This window comes from Mycteria americana, chromosome 8 (assembly GCF_035582795.1).
Source record: "Mycteria americana isolate JAX WOST 10 ecotype Jacksonville Zoo and Gardens chromosome 8, USCA_MyAme_1.0, whole genome shotgun sequence".
NCBI classification, from domain to species: Eukaryota; Metazoa; Chordata; class Aves; order Ciconiiformes; family Ciconiidae; genus Mycteria; species Mycteria americana.
The window spans coordinates 31989657-32008533 of record NC_134372.1 but is presented as its reverse complement, the minus strand read 5'-3'; the positions used below and the strand labels follow the sequence as shown (position 1 = coordinate 32008533).

Genomic DNA, 18877 nt, shown 5'->3' with positions numbered 1-18877 from the left:
GAAGGAAAAAAAATAGAAGTTAGAAGGCAATGTTAGATACTACTAAGCATGAATTTAAAACAAGAATAACAAAACAGGAGGTGTGAAAGATGGATGTTTTTGGCCACTTAGTCAAAATACCTTCTGAAGAAATATGGGTCCCTATAGCATTTCCGCAGTTCTTTGGTTTTGGTGCATTTGAATGCCTTCAGGGAAGGGGGAAGAGGAGGTAGGTAACAGGAAGACCCGTTTAGCATTGCTTTAGCAGAACTTACTCAGGTTTTCTTTTGTCAGATGAGAATCTATATGGAAGTAGGGAGAAAAGAAAGAATGAGTAGATTATGCGGTGTCGAAGGGTTGGATTTAGCAGCTTGCAGTTACTGTAATTGTAATGTCTTATGTGGATTCTCAGAGATCCAAGGAGGATTGAGCTCATGTTTCATTTCACTCAGTAAGATAGCTGTTCTCTACCTGTCTGTCTGCTTCGTGTAAGTGGTAGGGACATCTCTGAGATTTCTGTTCTTCTAATTTGACTAAATTTGATCAATGGATTATAAATTACTAGGAGCTTGGAAACATAAATGCACAAGCTTGTATGGCATAGTTGTATAGACTTTTTTTTTAAAAGCAAGCTGCATAAAAATTGAACAGCTGTCACTTGTAGTTTAATGTGCATGTATAACTGTAACCTGAGAGCTGAAAAACAACCTAGCTGAGTATTTTAAAGCAAAATCTTTCTTGCAAGTCTTTGGTCAGAGAATGTATGATTATTAAAGACTGGCTTTGTAATAAGGAACAGAAGTATTCCTTGCTCTGAGGGACAACTGTTCTGTCTCTTAGGGGGTTGGGGGGGCATTTAGTGTACCTTACTGTTTTGTTTTAGATCAAGCAATTTGGGAAAGAGGCCAGTCAGGTGAAGGTATTAATAATGTGTTTCCTTGGGACAGCCAGTGAGGTTTGATGAAGTTGTAGTGAACAAACTTAGCTCCATGCCATGTTATCCTTAGGTAAGTTCATCTTGAATGTCATAACTGCATGAAGATGTCTTATGTGTCCAGTGATGAAGCATCCAATTGGGGGGGAAAATGGGCTACTACTTTGCATTGCTGTTTTAAATTTCAAAATGTGTGGCATTTGCTAGGCTGGCATGGGTTTTAGTTGGCGTAGGAATGGTTTAGATTGAGGAGCATTAGGAAAAAGACCTCTGGTGCCTGCGGAACTGTCTTTGCTAATTTACCATTCAGAGCTCTGTAGACAGCTGAAGAGCAATGATGTGGTTCACAATACTGATATTGCCATTTGTCTGTCCTCTTTTATTCATATCGCTGCTACATTTGCTTTTTAAAAATTCAGCAGATAGTAGCAGGAGCACTAGAAAATCTTGCTCACAGTAAGCTTATACTTGGTACATTTTGTTGCTGTGTGTTATATTTTCAAGATACCTGTAGTATGCAAACTGGAAGGATGGAATACTGAATCATTCTGTTACAGAATAATTAATTTTTTATGTGTGGATGAATTTGGTGGCGCTTGTTCTTGCAGTTTTAGAATAAATATTTGTATATTGTTTCTCTTTTTTCCAAAGCCTCAAAAAATAACCCCAGGGAAATGTCTGAAATGATGACTTACCTTGGGGAGAGGGAGAACAAAACCCAAACTTACTCCAGCTGAAGTCATTTAGGGATTTCCTGTTGTTTGCTTCCATTTTGTGAGGTGGTTTTGTTTTGCCTTTATCAATCTTTAAGTTAGGAAATAAAGTATCTTCCTATCGTATTATTTTTTTTGAATGGAGAACATGAGTTTAATAAAAGTTTTCCTCCTTTTTGAAATCAGAGAGGCATTCAAAAAAAGACATGTTTCACTAGTTTGGTCTAAAGAAGAGCTTAGATCTTTAAGTACAATAAAAATTATTTTTACATTTAGTATCTGTTCAGGGAGTCCCCTTACTTAGGATTTCAAATATAATGGAAAAATAAACTGAATTTAATCTCGTGAGGGAAAGCAAGGTTTCCTACACAAAAGAACAAAGTTAACAGCTTATTCTGATTTTCTCCAATATTGTTACTCAACAGGTTCTTGAAGCACCACTTACTGGTGTGAGAAATTACTTTAACTGCCATTTGTTCAGTGACGAAAGGCTAGAAATTAGTGCAGTTTCAGTTAGTGTTATATTTTTCTGGATTATAAAAGGTCATTAAAAAAATGTTAGGGAGAGCTGTTCTCTTTCGCTGCTTTGCTGCATTCCACTCCCCACAGTTATAGAAGCTATCTGGCTTTACCTCTTAAATAAAGGTTTTCCTTGTAAAAACGTGTGTGTTCCAGAGGAAGCTAACTCTTACCTGTACTTCTAAGAATGTCCTTGATGATGTGAGATTTCAGTGGGTCGATATATTTGTAGGGCTTTATCTGAGGGTTTTGAACTCTAAAGACTAGTCTTTTTAAATCGGAAAAATCTGTGTTATTTTCTTGCCCATAAGTATTTGGCGAAGTGTCTTACAGATTTATTTCCAGATGCTTGCACAGGCCTTGTTTCAAACAGTGGAATGAAACCTGACTTTCCTTTTATAGAGTATTGAATTAAGTCAACTCTTTTTTTAAGGAGTCGAATAATTGTAGAAATTGTCAGGTAAGACCGGTCAAGAGTGCAAGAAAGAAACAGAGTAGTTGACCTTTTTTGCTAAACTGTTTTGACCCCTAGGATAGGTGTTAAAGACTTTAGAAAATCTGTAGAGGCAGAGGTATGGCATGACTCTGAGGTTGGTCTGAGCCTAGTAATTCAAATCTACTGTGCATCCACGGTGCCAGTTGCGTTGAATATGATAGTTTTTTTTTTTTTTCATATATCGGAGCCCACAGTTTTCTCATGTTAAGTATAGCGGTACTTCTAGTGGGGACCCCACCCCATGGGTGGAACAAAAGATATGCACTGCATCAGGCTCAGATCAATACAAGTACTCAGTGTTACTAGTTCTGCATGTGCAAAACAGCATCTGAGAAATTTCACTGAGGCAGTAGGTTTTATTGGTATTGTATGGTGTTTTCCAAATAGCTGTGTTCACCATTACAGACTAGAACCAAAGAGAAATTTAATATGCTTCATTACATAGTACCTTCCTTAAGAATTACAGTGAAAGTTGCACACAGTTTTTATACCACTGCTAAATATTCAGAAAAACAATCTAACTATATTTGGCACTGAGCTCCAAAAAACTGTCGTCAAACACAATCTCCAAATGGAAGCTTACGTGTGTTGTAGACTTCTTGTCTAATATCCGATGCTGCCTTTGCAGCATGCCCAGGTTAGCAGCATGTGGTTACAGTGGACGGTGGCTTGATTTTCTCCCAATGAATGGCATGGTAAATGAGAGGCTTACTGGTTAAGAAGCTGCTACTAATCACAACTATGGTATCTTAGCTATAGAAGTGGTGAAACATGATTAGTGATATGTATTACTGGGTTCTGTAGCATTTAGATGAGAAACAACACCCTACGTAGAGAGTGTGTGACATGCAAAGCAGGTGCTTGTTTCGTCTTAGAAACATGACCTTAAAGGTTGCTGACCTTTACATTAATGTTTTCATTTCCGCATAAATTTAAAATCTGGTCATAAGCTTGGTGTTAAATGCCTTGTGAGATACAAATCACAGTAACCAAATTTACATTCTGAAGTGAGTATTATACAGATAAAACTGTTGCCTGGCCACGTTGCTGTAGTTAGCCATTCATTTATCAACATTACAGATAACAAATGTGGAAGATGGAAAAGGTAGGGGTTTTTTTCCCCTGTATCTTTTTCCTTTTTTTAATCTATCTGTAACATGTCTGTTTTAATTTGGGTTAGGTTTCACGTATGTATGTCTTGAGATTCTGTATCCCTTAAACACTGAGACATTCATTAGCGATGATAAGCAAGAAAAAGAAGGAAGAGTATTATCAGTGTATTGAAAGAACTACAATTTGGAATGCTTCATTGGCTTTCTTAATAGTTCCATCTATGCACCAAAGACAATGGAAAACTGATAGAACTCCATGGATCTTCATTTGCTCTTGGCTTTGTAGAGCAATCCCAACCAATGGTGTGGGGCAACAGTTCAACAAGAAAATAAAAAGCAATTCAGAAGGAGCTCTGAAGGGGGGGGGGGGGGGGGGGGAAGGGGCACTTTTCTGGAGAAAAGAAACCCTGTTGTATGTTTAGGTCATCTTCCCATCAGTTGTGCAGAAGTAGCTCGATTAAACATGGAAATCTTATTTCAGTATGTCATCTAAAGAAAACCACTTCTTTTGCTGGGATTGCCATTCAGCAAAGGAGACTCCTTTCCGCATGCATGTGGGGTGACACGCATTCATATTATAAGGAATCTTCTCCAGATTGACTCTGTCAAGGGTGTGAGCTCATATCTATCTTTTTTTAACAGATTCACTTTTTTACTATAAAACTGCCATTAAAAATCACTAGAAGAGTTATTTATGCAGACTATTCTAGAGGAAAAAAGTTCGGAGTACTAGAATGGAATTCAGAAGTCACTGAGTTGAGTTAATGCATTTTTTTTTTTCAAAATTGCATTCCTAAATACAATTTTATAATTCAAATGATGAATGGATATTCCTTTAAGATTTTTCACTGTAGCAGCTTAAAAGCCACTGCAGTTTTCAAATTTTGATGTGACTATAATGTGAAAAAAAAATGAAAGGCTAATTTGGACAAAAAACCCAAACTATTGATTATCATAAGTTATGCAATTAATTTATTTGTATTATGGTTGTGATATTGATACTGTTTTGGTGAGTTGACATGCACAAAGACATTCCTTGTTTAGTAATAAACATGGACAAAGATGATGTGGTAATGCATGAAGATCAGGTTTCCAGGTGGCTAATTTTAGCTGCTTTCAGTGCAGTTGATGTCAAGGTCATCTTGATTTTCCTGAGGACCTGGTAGACTAGCAAGAGCTTGTTATGCTCTTGAGGCATATGGTACTTAGTATGTGCACCTTCCTGCTGGTGTGTACTACTACCAGTAGAAGCGTCATTCAAGGCATTGCAAATGTAAACTTTAGCTTTCTATTGTTAGACTAGTTAGGGTCATAATTTAGTTCTTAGTGGTAGCTAGTGTTTGGATGAGTAGATCCACAAGTGAAAATCATTATTTAAAAAAAGTGCTTTATATAATTAAATCAGGAATGTGTGACTCATTAAAATTCCAAGGAAAGGCATTACCAGTCCTTAGAGTATATCAAGAATGGATGCAACTCAGGAGAGATATTTAGTCTTAAAGATTCTGTGCACACACAGAATTGAAAGTAATACTCCTCTCCCATGAATGGCAGTACCTACTGTAAGAAAGGTGCTCTTACAGTAGAAGCAGTGTTTTACTTATGGAACAGATAAGGCAGGATTTGGGAGGGTTTTCTAGGAGATAGAATTTTTTTCTATGGTAAACTTACTTTCTTCTTGGGGCTTCCTTTGTAGTGACATGCAGAGGATGTGAAGAAACTATTAAGTTGTTGTGGAGTAAATTAAAATGGCTTTAGGCTTTCATGGGAAAAAAAGCAATGTCTGTAAGCATTGAGGATAGTGGTTTGTCCTTGCTGTGGGAAGTATTGTTATGCCAGTGAAGGTCTTGAAATGCATGTCCTACACAACCCACAACAAAATGTTGGATTATGCTTTTCTATGAAAAGCCTACTCAGCAGAGTACTGCTAGCTGTTGGGAAGACTGCTGTCATGATTCTGTCTCCTGATATTGTCTGGTAACTTGATTGCTTTTACATTAGTTTAATTAAGATATCATTCAGACATGTGTAGTGTACCTTCTACTCCTGCAAGACAGCACGTCAAATTCTTCTGAATACTGCCAAAGAGAAGATGCTCCCCTGACTGCTGTGAATCAGGGCATATGTGGGGAAGTCTACAGCTGTTGTCGTATTTGTTCCACCCTTAGTATTTTTTTTTAGGGCTAGCTCTTCCATGTGAGTAGCAGTACAGCCTATACCTGCTGCTGTTAATGGCTCTTGCAGGCAGCAGCAGTAGCGTGGAATTGCCGTGATTCCTGCCAATTTCCCTGCTGCCCACAGGATTGCGGGGAGCAGCAGGGAACTGATGGGAGGCTTGTTCATTGCACTCGGCTGCTGCTTGGCAAAGCTGTTAGCAGCAGCAGATACCCTGGAGCTCTCTCTGTGCAGACTCAAGACAACATTGTATTGGTTTACGTTCAGTTATATCTGGTTGATTATCTTTGCAACCACGAAAAGTAAAAATATATTTTTCAAAATAAAATCTTCAGTTTTTAAATACGTGGCTGCCTCAGGGTCTTCCTTTCCACCTTCTCCTATATGTTTGTCCGTTAAGAATTTATTTCTTAATGCTGATAGATGGAATAGGTTTGTAAGCCGTTGGCCAAAGGGTATGCTCCTTTAGGATGTTTGATCTGTGTCCCCTCTCAGTAAGGGGGAGGGGTATTTTTGGCTTGGCAAAACGCTTTGTCCTTTTTGTTGTAGATGCTCTGTAGCTTTTGAAATTGTTTTCAGTGTGCATGATGATTTATAGCTGGTTAACTATTTATAGCCACATGTGTTTTGGAAGCATGAAATGATTATCAGAATAAAAGACCTCTGCTGAATTAGATGATTTTTGTTGCTTGCGTTGCTACGTACACGCAGATAACACACAGTTTCTGGTTCTTCTAATCTCAAAACACTTGTGTTGCTTTCCAGTTTTGGTTTTTGTGACAATGGTGACTTCCTTGATGAAGGTTTCATTACAGCTTTATTTAGCTTAGAATGGCTGGCTGGTGCCTTCCTGCATCTTCATGAATGTCATTTCCATATGGTGAGAAATGTCATAGCAAAATTAAAAAAATACGTTCTCGGTTTTCTAACAAATAGCTTACTGTTTGTGCAGTGCAGGAGACATAACTTATAAACAGAAGCAATAGTATAGACCAAGAAGCAGAGGGTCAGCCTGAGGAATTAAAATATACAGTAGCCTCATCCAGCATATTCCCAATTCTACAGTAAGAAAGTAGTAAAAGTTGTTGAGGAACAACTTGGGAAGCAGCTTTGAGCTCTGAGGAAATGTAGCGCAAGAAACTTTGTTTTAAAAGTAATACAATACCTGGGAAGATTATTGCAAAAGAATTATGAAAAAGCCACCATTTCTATATTGCCCACTTAATTGTTTGTTTGTTTGTTTGTTTCTGGCCCAGGAATGTTCAAGAACATACCAATTTCTTTTAAAAATCCTCTAACCATACTGGCTTTAGTAGCATGTGGCTTAGAGCTGAAATTATACCAAGAGTACATTAGGAATATTTTTTTGTTTAGCTGATCTCAAAATGCAAAATAGTACATTATTTAGCATTTTTACTAAGTTATGAAAGAATAACCATAAAATGTAAATCACTGCAATTTGTTATAGGTACTGTAACTATAATGTAGAAGCATCTTGGCTAGAGTTCTCAAAATTAAAATTAAAATTTAATAATTGTCCTTGTGATTAAGCTGCATATTTACAGAAATACCTTTGAATTTAAGTGGTATTGTTAAGAAAAGAATCCATTTAATGTATTGGTACCACTAGTATTTTCAATGGACAATGAACTTCATTTTGAAATTAATCTTGAATAGAAGTAAAATTCTGACTAAGTGTAAGGCCTAGTCTTAACAATCTCAAATTCCTTGCAGTATTTTAAATTTTCTATGGAAAAACACATGTATTGTATCACAAAATAAAAGTATAAATATATATTAAGCAAAACAGAAATCAAATCCTGATCATTCTTCTTTAATGGGCTTCTGAGAGTAAAGGGTATTGCTAGGATGGAGCTGTGCTGTCAAAAGCTTCTTGTTTTCTTAATAACCTTTCAAAAAACCCCATCGTATCTTCTTTTTGGTTTTATTTGATATGTTGACAATATGTATTTAAAAATTTGACAGATCTTTTAAAATAGCACTTTAAAACAACCTTGGAATGAAGAGGAGTTTACCATGTAGCTGTGTCCCATGTAATTGAGGAGATTTTCACTGCAAAGCGTCCCGTAGGTCTGGGCAGGGAGCGGAGGGATAAAATCGAGTTAAGGAGTTCTTCCATTTTATGTGGGAAGCAGGGAAGTCTGTACGCAAATGCTTATACAATTACTGTTGCTAGCTTATTGTAATGAATTCAATGCAAAAAAAAAAAAAAAGTATATTGGAGAGCAAAATATGTTTGAGGCCACAGTCTGAGATTTTAGTCTCTGTCCTCCTGTGCTGTCCCCTGGCCCCGTTTTGATGAGAGAACTGGAACCACAAAGTTGCCACGAATTGAAGTCTAAGACAGAAAAACGCTTAGTTCCCACGATTTTCCATCCAAGCGAAGAAACATGGGCGCAGTACTGCAGGAGGTGGAGAAGTAAGAGTTAATGCCCGTACCACATGTAGGGAAGAGCAGTCCGTTGGGGGTTAAACTGCAGAGTCTAATGGAATAATAACGGGTAGCACCATCTGCTGGCCTACTTCCGCAGAAGGAGTCAGTATTTTTAACGACATCTCTAATATTCATGCTGATGCATTTTGATGCTTTGTGCATTCATTTCTTTCTGTGCTTTGTTGGAATCTGGCTATCTGCTTACAGCTGTTGTTGAAACCCCGCTCTGGAGGGGAGGCAGGCAGCCCTTGCCATACCTGAGCTGGAGGATCAGCGGATGTGTACTTGCCAGGGGAGGAATATGTTGATAAATCACAATGTGTGTTTGTGGAGGGTTGTGCATATCTTGGCTGCAGCTCGCTAAATAGGCCATTTAGCAATCTTCTTTCAATGCTTTTCTCTTGAGCACTGCCTGGGGTGCTGAAAAAGCAGAGGGCAAGCCTTTGTCTGACGCCAAAAATGTCTTCAGTGAAGAGGCCAAGAGGAAGGGTAAGTGAAAGCCTGAATGAGTGGGAGGAGGAGGGGTTCTTTGGGCTAAAAGGCTAATGGGATTGAATAACCTTCCTTATTACTGGCTGCTGCTGCGGGAGCCGTGCTGCATCGCCATCTTGAGCTTGTTGCTGTTTTCTCGGGTCTTGGTTATTTGTTATAGCCTGTAGGCCTTAAGGTGGCATTTTAGAGAGTGATCCTGAACCCTGCCTCCTTCCCGGTGCTGCAGCGCTGCTGTTAAGCCTTTGATGAGGCACCTATAGAAAATGTATCCAGTGAAGTGCGCTGGATTTGGCCAGAAAATGTGTTTGGAAATTCCTGGTGGCTTTTCTTCATGCTGTAGGCAGAGGCGCATTTACGGGTGAGAACGTAACATAACTGTTATCTGCTGGGGTTTTTGTCTGTTTGAATAGGAAATTCTTTCCATTCCTCAGAGGGGAAGGGGGGAGGGGAGGAAAGCAAAAACATGTCTTCTAGCCTGTTTAAAGAGAGGCTGATAATCTGAATGTTGCACTCTTAGTGTAAACAATTCTGTGTCTATGAAAGGGTGGTTAAAAACCTGAAAATAGAAACAAGGTACATTTTCTAACTAAGGCACCGACCTTATGTTGATCTAAATAAAGGAAATACTGCTTTCTGATTTTTTTTATTAATACAGAGCCATGTAATTGTAGTTTTGGTTTTATCTTTTGTCTGTTTTTTAATCTTGATTTTGTTCGAGCATCTGTTCTGTTTAGAACTGAGTTAGTCTTGTAGATCTTTAGTCTGCTTTAAGGTATCTGTGGTCCTGGTATCTTACCAAAGGCAAAATACTGATGCTGTTACCTTCGTGAGTTCTTTGCTTTTTCAGATTTTATGAGAAGAACATTTATTGGAGATGTTGGAGGTGTGTGTCAAATGTATGGGAATGCCTGAAAGGTTAAGGATCAGTGTCTCTAACTACAGAGCTGCAAATAAGGCTGAGAGAATTTTAGAAAGACACCTTTTACTGATTTTCAGTACGTGGATTGGTTGTTTAAAACCCACAGTCGATGTAGTTATTCAGAAACCCACGCCATTCTGTGGTATAAACAGAATTCCTTCTTTTTTGTGTCTGAGTGAGTCCCTGCCAGTTTAAATTTTTTTAAATGCGTATCCAGATCAAAAACATTTGCACTTTTTCTTTCAAGAAATGTTTCTATTCTTAAAATAAGATGGTTTTATTTACTTTTTGTCTCATGCTACAGCCTCCTTCCTCCAAGAAGACTGATGGTTCAGGATCATATACTAAGTTGCAGAATACCCAGGTGAGGGCAATGTCTGAAAAGAAGCAGAAGAAAAAAGCAGACTCGGAAAGTAAACAAGAGAAGGCAAATCGCATAATATCTGAAGCAATTGCAAAAGCGAAAGAGAGAGGAGAGAGAAACATTCCACGAGTAATGAGTCCTGAAAACTTCCCCAGTGTTTCAGCTGAAGGAAAAGAGGAAAAGAAGGGTAGAAAAGTGAAATCCAAACCAAAGGACAAGGAGAGCAAAAAACCGAAAACTGGTTCCTCATCCAAAATTAAAGAGAAAACAAAAATTGGGTAAGTAGATTAAAATGTCTTGCTTCTCTTCAGACTGTAAATCCTTGATTAAAATGAAAACTGCTTACAGATAATAAAATTTTCTCCTCCACTGCCTACACAAAATTCTTTCTGATTAAGTCCATGTGTGGACTCTCATTCAGAAACAAGAATGCTGTTTTCTCTTTAGATAAAATCATTGTAGGACTGTCCTTTTGAAAGGAATTATTTTAAATTCATATCCTAAACTATTCTATACTTACTTTTGAAGCATAGACAAGACCAAAGTATCTTTCATCTAGTGTTGTAATCAGTTCCGACTCCAAATTAAGTTTATCTGATATTATAAATGCTGTCTTTCTCAATTTTGGCATGTATCTTCAATACAGTGTGCATGATAAAGTGCATAGAAAGAAGCTGGAAGCTTAATGAACTTGTTAGCAAGTGAATATTCTTGTAGATACCATGTGTCAAAAGGAAGGTGCATGTTGGAAAATTTGTATTCTAAGCACTTAGTAGTCTTTAGTCAAATCAATTCAATCTGCCCTCTTAAAAATTTTTCAGACTCAGCTGAGTCAAGCTGGGTGGATACCTTGGGGTAGGGAGCTTTCAGAAGACGTTACATGTTAGAACGCTCCAAGGGATTCAGTAGGTGGCATGTCTTCTGACTAGAGCTAACCTAGTTCTCCTGTATATTTTTAAAGGAAAGTGTGTAACTTCTAATATTAAGTATGTCAGTCAGGACTTGAAATGGAAATCTTAGCTACAGTCTGATTTTTATTTTTTAAATCTATGTTTTTTGCAGTAACAGAAATATTAAGTGGCATATCTCTCCAAATTTAATTGTCTCATGTACCTGTATATTCTCATGTATATGGAGCAGAAATGAATTGTTCTTTTAATCAGCCCATTTCTCTGCATTTTCATTTTTTTTCTAGAGATCAGTGCTTTTCTTACATGTTCCAAGTAAACAACTTCCTTGAGAAGTTATCCTATAGTATAAAGGTTACTGCTCTAAACTCGACTTGATTCTTAACCTGAACTTTCTTGGTCTTAATTTCTTTCTCTTCTGGTTATGGATTGGCATATGAATGCTGCTCATAATACTCCTTAGCACACTGTATGGTGCTTCCTTTTTTTTTTTTTTTTTTTTTTTTTACTCCATCTTGTTTTAAAGTGGGATTTTGGATGTGTACTTCCAAAGTTGATTTCACTTTTATGTTTCTGAATTTACTTATGTTCTATAACAGACATTTTGTCTGTCTGTCTAATCAGAAAACTTACAGTGTTGTTTAGTTAATGTCAGTCTCCTGACACTTTATGTGAATTGCCCTTAGTGTGCTTTTTATTCATTCTTTTGGGTAGTTAAGAAAACTTGCCAAAGTATCATCCCTATGATTTACTATGTAGTTCCCATGTTTTTACTGTTTTTAATCAGAAAAGTGAAATGAGCTGTTACCTTTGATTTATACTTCTGCATTCAGTTTTCTGTCTTCGTGAAACGCTTAGCTGGGCACATCAGTTAGGATCAGTTTTCAAGATTTCATGAGGCAGTGTCAATTGAGAAAAAGACGTTTCTCAAACTATTTCTTTAACCATGATATTTGTGCTTGATCCAAAGTACACTGAAGCTGGTAGAGAGACTCCCATTTAATTAAGTATGGTCAACTTTTCATCATTTTGCATTGAGCTGTGAAGGTTTGCCTCCCCATTATTTACCACTAATCAACTAATGCCCCAGTAGCACTCTTAACTTAATCATGCTGCCAGGTATTGCTTTAAGTATGTGGGACTCACACCTAAAGATTTAGCAGTTGGATCCTGTTAAAAGAGCAGTGAAGAGACTCTTCTAGAGCCACATACTACAGATGTTACAGAATTTCGGTGTATTTTGATGGAGAGCAGCAAATCAAATGCTTTGAGGCATCCACATACTTCATTTTTGTATCCAAACAGCTTTATGTGTTATGTTTTTAGCACTATTTTATATTATGTATATAAACACGTAAAATATTAACTGTTTAGCAAAGAATATACTAGAGCAGTTATGAGGAGCAGTAATTGCAAGAAGGCCTTGATTTTTTTTTTTTTTTTTTTAGAATAGTCCTACCAGACTCTGTTTTCTATGCAAATATAACTGTTGGTCTTCTATAAGAATATTTACTATAGAATGGCTATACTTGTGTTTTCAAAGGTGGTTAAAAAAATTGTGTGATCAATAAAATTTGTTTTAAGAACAGAATTAAATCCAATAACTAATAAGGGTTTTAGAAGGCTAAACAACTCTTCTAAAGGTTTCTTATCTTACATTCTTAGGAAAATATTTCTTGTTATGTCAAAATAGGATTGGGTTTTAAATGTGTGGGTTGCTACACTGGTTTGCTCATTTATCTTAAAATAAAACAAACTCTTACTGAATCTTGGGAGAAAATTTTACCATGTTAAAATAAGACCTTTTGAAGACAAGTGCTTTATTGGGCAAGAAGGGGAAGGGAGAACCTCAATTCTATGAAAACTTTTGGTTTTCTCTTGGAAATAAGGATTTTTGAGATCTGTTTAAAATTGTAAGAGAAAAATTACTATTTTTTTCTTTTTTACTCAATAAGGAGAAAAACTATTAAAAAAAATAGTGAAGTTGTATCTATGACATTGCTTGCCATTTAAGCAGGAAATAAAAGCTGAAGACAGTAGAAAGTCCCCTCATGATTCAAAGGATAAATAATTTCCAACTGTTACAAACTGTTGTCAACTGTAGTTCTTCTAGATGCAATAAAATCACGAGTGAAACCTTACAACCAATAAAGGTCTACAGTAAAAAAAGAATAAGCTAATTATACCTTTTTAACAGTAGTGGAGGATTTATTTGAGTGCATCTGGCTTTCCTTTTTAGAAGGAGTTCCACTATATGTCCATCCCAGATGAATATCTTTCTCTTCATTCAGTGTTTTCTATAGCAAACATACTTAACTTGCAGTAACTGTTAAATATGCTGATTCAGTTTGGATTCTGAGAGCCAGACTGGTGCGGGAGGTGGTGTGGAGTTATGTGTATTTGAGAAGATACGAAGTCAGACTTGTGTTTCAGGTTCCTCCTGTTCGATTTGCAGGCTGGTGTAGAGCTGAAAGAGCAGAAACTAACAACAAATATATTGGGTTTGGTTTTCTTTTTTTTGAGAAGTGTTTGGAGAATGGTTTTAATCTGATCTTTCACATGTCTGCTAGCATCAGACATAGCCTATCCAATATGAGCACAACTGTACCTTCTCTAGTCCAGCATTCAAACAGCAAACTTACTTAGATTGTGATCATAAACTTTGCTGGGATCTTACAAGGCTCCTGTCTGTGTAGCATATCGTCTGTAGGATGTCCTGTATCGCTCTTGAGGAGGATTTACGGAGGTACACAGTTGTCCAGCTGTGAAAATGAGATACTCTGCCTCGCTGATCTGGCAGAGCTGGAACACTAGTTGCTGAACAGACCTTGATAAAATTGCCTGGTAGCCATCTGTTTAAAAAAAAAAAAAAAAGTGTGCTTTTGAATGTAATGCAATACAGCTTTTACTGAAATGATCCTAGATGAGGGCTACTCCAAGTTTTAACTCCTGTGTCTTAATTCAGGGAATTTAGGGGATGGGATGATTTTTAAACAGTCCTTCCCCCCCCTAATTCAACACAATTGGTATGTCTTCGGGGGCTTCATGTTAACTGTTTACATTTTCCTTAGATCCTTAGATTCCTATGAGATCTACATGTACCAAAAAAAATTATATCATGATTCTTTTCAATTTATCATTGCTAGTTATAAATTGTTAGCAGTTACTTTCTAGGCAGGCTGTAGTTTCTTTCTAAAGGTGGGGATTGAGGTGTTTAATCCTCTGACCTGTTGACGTCATAGAAATAATGCCTGTTAATTTCAGGCAAATGGTTTAGAACTGGATTCAGTAATTAGTAAAGTTTCTGCGCCATAAGCATTGGTGAAGATAAATGACTAAATTCTTTTACTACCAAGAAAATTGTAAGGGTATGACAGAAATTATTAGAAGTAGAAGAACATATGTGTATTGTATTTAGCGTTACCAAATTAAGTAACCAGTTTGCTTTATGCATTGATTACTGATGAAGTCCATTCTTTAAAATTAACTTACTTTACTTACTTATTTTTCTGAGGACTGCAGAACCACTTTTCATATGGCTATTTACCAAGGTGTGTTGATGTTTAGGAATCTATTTAAATCCTTAATATTTTTGCATAGAACTTAGTTCCATTTATAAGCTTTTTCTAACTGATTGTAATTCTAGTTGTTCCATTTAAGGTGATGCATATTTAAACTAAGAAGTCTACTTCTTACCACTTGATATGAAAGATAGAAGAATTAGGAATTTGTGAACATTCTGTTCAAAAAAGTAGATTGGCATTTAGGTTTTATAGCTCTCAATGTATTCCCACCTACTCAAACATAAAATTAAATATCATGGCCCTGATGAAAAGCAGCAGCTCTGCATTGGTGATGTAAAGGACAATATCAGTAGACTACATTTAAGACATTTTTTTTATCACTGCATAGTTCAGATAGATAAATAAATCCCCCAGATTTATTTGATTCCAGAAGAATTTGATTTACAGAAGCTCGATTCAAGGTAGTAGTCCTTAAGTTTAAAACTGTTTCTTGTTATTAGAAATGGCTGTATTGTTTCATGTGCTAAAAGAACAATGGTGGATTTTTTAAATTAACCCTTAAATTATGTAATAATGAATCCAGCAAGTCCTATGTGATCCTGTTCACTACGCAAATGAGTGAATGTCCTTGTTGCCTTGAAGTAGGTCTCGTGTACTGTTTACAAGATGGAGCATTTTTAGGATCCAAGACCCTGACAAAAAATCTTTATATGATAGCTTGTTCATATGATACTGTTAAGATGATTTGAACCCTTTGTAGACTCAGTTAGCAACAGGAGACGTAGGGAAGGGGTGGAAGGGAAGTGTTTCGCCTGTTATGCTGATCCTGTATCATTTAAGTTTAAATGCATAGAACTTGAAGTGAATTTCCTAGAAGGCAGACATTGTGAGTTGTCTTTTGTGTTTTGTGTAAGTCAGGCAAACGTTGGCTAATAGATCTGTGCTCAATGAGAAGAGATCTCAATCTTTTTGTTCTGTTAGGTCTGTTAGATCATAAACAACTACTGTCATGATTAGAAATGGCACATATTCCAAATTTGATCATCCTTCTGGGATGTCTGAGCTGTGGCTCCTTGGTGAAGTTTTCTCTGCTTCCAGATTCTAGTTTTGATACGTACGTTGGGTCTAAGAGACATAATCTTAAGTTTCTACTGAAAAATATATGCATGCAAAATAGTTTTGTCTTATTGAATAAATAACTAAATGCTTGTTTGTCCCCTTGCATTATTATTCCAGTGTCGTATGAGCTTGAAATGGCTGTTGGTTCCAATAAGACTATAGGAGTGTTTTAAAAATCTGTGCACAATGCAAAAGTTATTAATTTGAAAGATAACTGGAGAAAGGAGACAGTGGCTAATATTAGTGTGTTAGTATTATCCTTTTAGCATATGTTTAATAAATAAAGAGCAACTGTTTTTATACCACCAATTTAACTCTCTTTCCAAGAGGATCTGCTATCTTGTCAAGGAAATATCTGCTTTGTATTTTGCTAATAGATCAGATTTTTAGCTAAGTTTTTAGTGATAAAGAAATACTAATACTGTTGATAACACAGGAGTTTTATTGTTAGTAATAATAACAAAGTGCTTTGACTACAAATTAAAAATATTTGGGAGGTGGCTTTGGACACTAATAATTAATTACTTGGTGTTTCTCTGTTTTGGGAGAATTGAAGTAAAATGATGTATTAAAGGCATGCATTGAAGCCCAGCAATACTTCTCATTTCTTCCATGCCTAATACATATTTGCTGTTTTTCTTTTCTTTCCTCTCTGATACTTCCTCATGTTCACCACTTGGAAGGCTTTGAAAACTGTTCTTTATAATTTTAAAGCTGTTCAAAGTGCTGACAACTCTTCTGTCACATTCTCTGCTATCAAACAGAAGGGGAATGGAGCAGATTCTTACTGGTTCTTAATTTATAAGAAAGAAGTTGCAACGCTCCTCAAATAATGGTTCCTGGTGGTCTTGCCGATATTTTAAGTCTTTCAGTTTTGTGGATCTAAACCACGTTAGGAGTCTTGTGCTAGGGATCAGAAGTAATAATGGCTCATGAGGTGGCTTCTCTTTAAACTTTTCCATTGGTGTAAGTTTCTCAACATCTTTAGTTTGTAGTTATAGAAGAAGAAATATATGTTGAAGAAATGTACACTGTCTAATTGTTACAGTATTTCTAGATGTTATGTAATAAGATAACACTTTAAAAAGGCAAGAGAAAGTGAAATTGGAATGGAGTCTAGTGATATTATTTATTCTGTGTCTACAGTATGCTGTTTCCTTTCATAGAAAAAGAATAGATGGTTTCTGTTCAGAACAGTTTGTTTCGGGGTGGAAAAAGGAATTTTAGCCAAGGATCTTTATGCTTTCATGCAGAAATTTATAAACTGGCAAGAGAACTTGCTCTCTCAATGAAAAATATTCACAAGAGTTGATCCAGTTTACAAGCTTCTGAAAATCATTGTTTTCACATAGCAGATTTTTTTAGAAGTTTTTGGCCAAAATATGAGCAGATTGCATTTTTACTAATAGAAATGCATGACTTCAGCACCATACTGTCGTTCAGCAGCTCTTGATAGCAAGGAGCATTGTGGTTCTGGGCACTGGATCAGAAAGAAGTGAAACTGCATTTATTCCTTTAATTGGCACCATATCCACATATAGAGGAGGAAACATTCTGATCTGCAACATGTAGAGAAGATGTTAAGAAAATTTCAGGGAGATGCTTATGAAGAGAAGTACTGAGGGTAGGGAATACAAGATCAAGACAAGGCACAAAAGCAGATGGAGAAATGGAGTATTATGTATAAGACTGCAGAGCAGAGCAAGAGGTGAACACAAGGGGGGACTACAACTACAGAGAACAAGAGGAAAAAATGCACAAGGAAAGATGTAGCTAGAGCAGTCTAATCACAAAATAAAGCCCATGTTCTACAACAGAAGATGCTTAAAATCCTCTGCTATTCAATGGATACCACTACAACCCGTAGTAAAGTAGTCACAGCCTTTCTTAATATTGTGCTTCTTGAATCCAAAAGGAAGCTGAGCCTAAAATATTAGGCAGTAGTGCATGAAATGGGGATGAACTATGGTTGCATGGATACAAATCCTTAACATAGCAGCATGCATTTATGATGCATTTTAATCTACCATTTCACAAAAGAGGATCAATATTTGGAATAGATTGCCCAGGGACGTGTCAGCTTTGGAGATAAGCAGAACTTGACTGGACTGAGCAATGTAAAAGAACTCTGAAGTTGGCTTTGAGTAGGGACCAGATGTCCTCCAGCAGCCCCTTCCAGCTTGTCTTACATCTCAACACTTATTTGATGAAAGAACATTGTTATCCTTGTTCTTTGTTGTTAGTAGTCTTGTTGTTCATTTAAAAATCAAAATGTGTATCACATTCACAATCATCTCAATGTGCCTGTGTCGTGGTTTAGCTTCAGTCTGCAACTAAGCACCACACAGCCACTCGCTCACCCTCCCCCTGCAGTGGGATGGGGGAGAGAATCAGAAGAGCAAAAGTAAGAAAACTCATGGGTTGAGATAAGAACAATTTGATAATTGGGAAAAAGAGGAAAAAAATATAAATTATTAATAATAAATTGTAATGAAAAGGAAAACAACAAGAGAGTGAGAGAGGAACAAAACTGGGGGGGGGGGGGGGGACGACACAAAACAAGTGATGCAACCACTCACCACCTGCTGACCGATGCCCAGTCAGTCCCAGAGCAGCGATCACTACCTCCCGGCCAACTCCCACATTTATAATACTGAGCATGATGTCATATGGTATGGAATAGCCCTTTGGGCAGTTTGGGTCAGCTGTCCTGGCTGTGCCCCCTCCCAGCTTCTTGTGCACCTGGCAGAGCATGGGAAGCTGAAAAGCCCTTGACTAGTGTAAACATTACTTAGCAACAACTAAAATACCAGTGTGTTATCAATATTATTCTCCGACTAAATCCAAAACACAGCACTATACCAGCTACTAGGAAGAAAATTAACTCTATCCCAGCCAAAACCAGGACAATGCCATACATGCATTAGGCCTTTAAAGCCTTTGCTCTAAATCAAAGAGAAGACTTGGGATCTTATTTATTGGTCAAAAAATAATAATTTACAAATTATATCACGTGAGTTCACTGGACTGAATATGTTCTGTGTCCATTTATTTCAATGAAAAGATCAGCAAGGGACAGGTACAGATCAGCACAGCTTGTTGCACTTAATAATATATGGGAAAAGTTTAGAAGAGTGCATACCCGCATGAGACCAGAGTTTCATCTAG

The 18877-nt window shown here is 36.9% G+C and overlaps 1 protein-coding gene across 5 annotated transcripts in view; it reads left to right on the top strand.

Annotated features, from left to right (window-relative positions):
- The window catches only part of CHD9 (chromodomain helicase DNA binding protein 9), a 102371-nt gene that overhangs the window by 33984 nt on the left and 49510 nt on the right, over positions 1–18877 (top strand). For 3 of the 5 annotated variants that reach the window (XM_075510626.1, XM_075510627.1, XM_075510625.1), the window contains exon 5: positions 10099–10436. In XM_075510626.1, coding sequence (XP_075366741.1) covers positions 10099–10436 — 338 coding nt within the window. Of the gene's footprint in view, positions 1–8612; positions 8873–9051; positions 9234–10098; positions 10437–18877 lie in introns of those variants that run through there. The other 2 variants (XM_075510628.1, XM_075510630.1) reach the window with 2 other exon arrangements.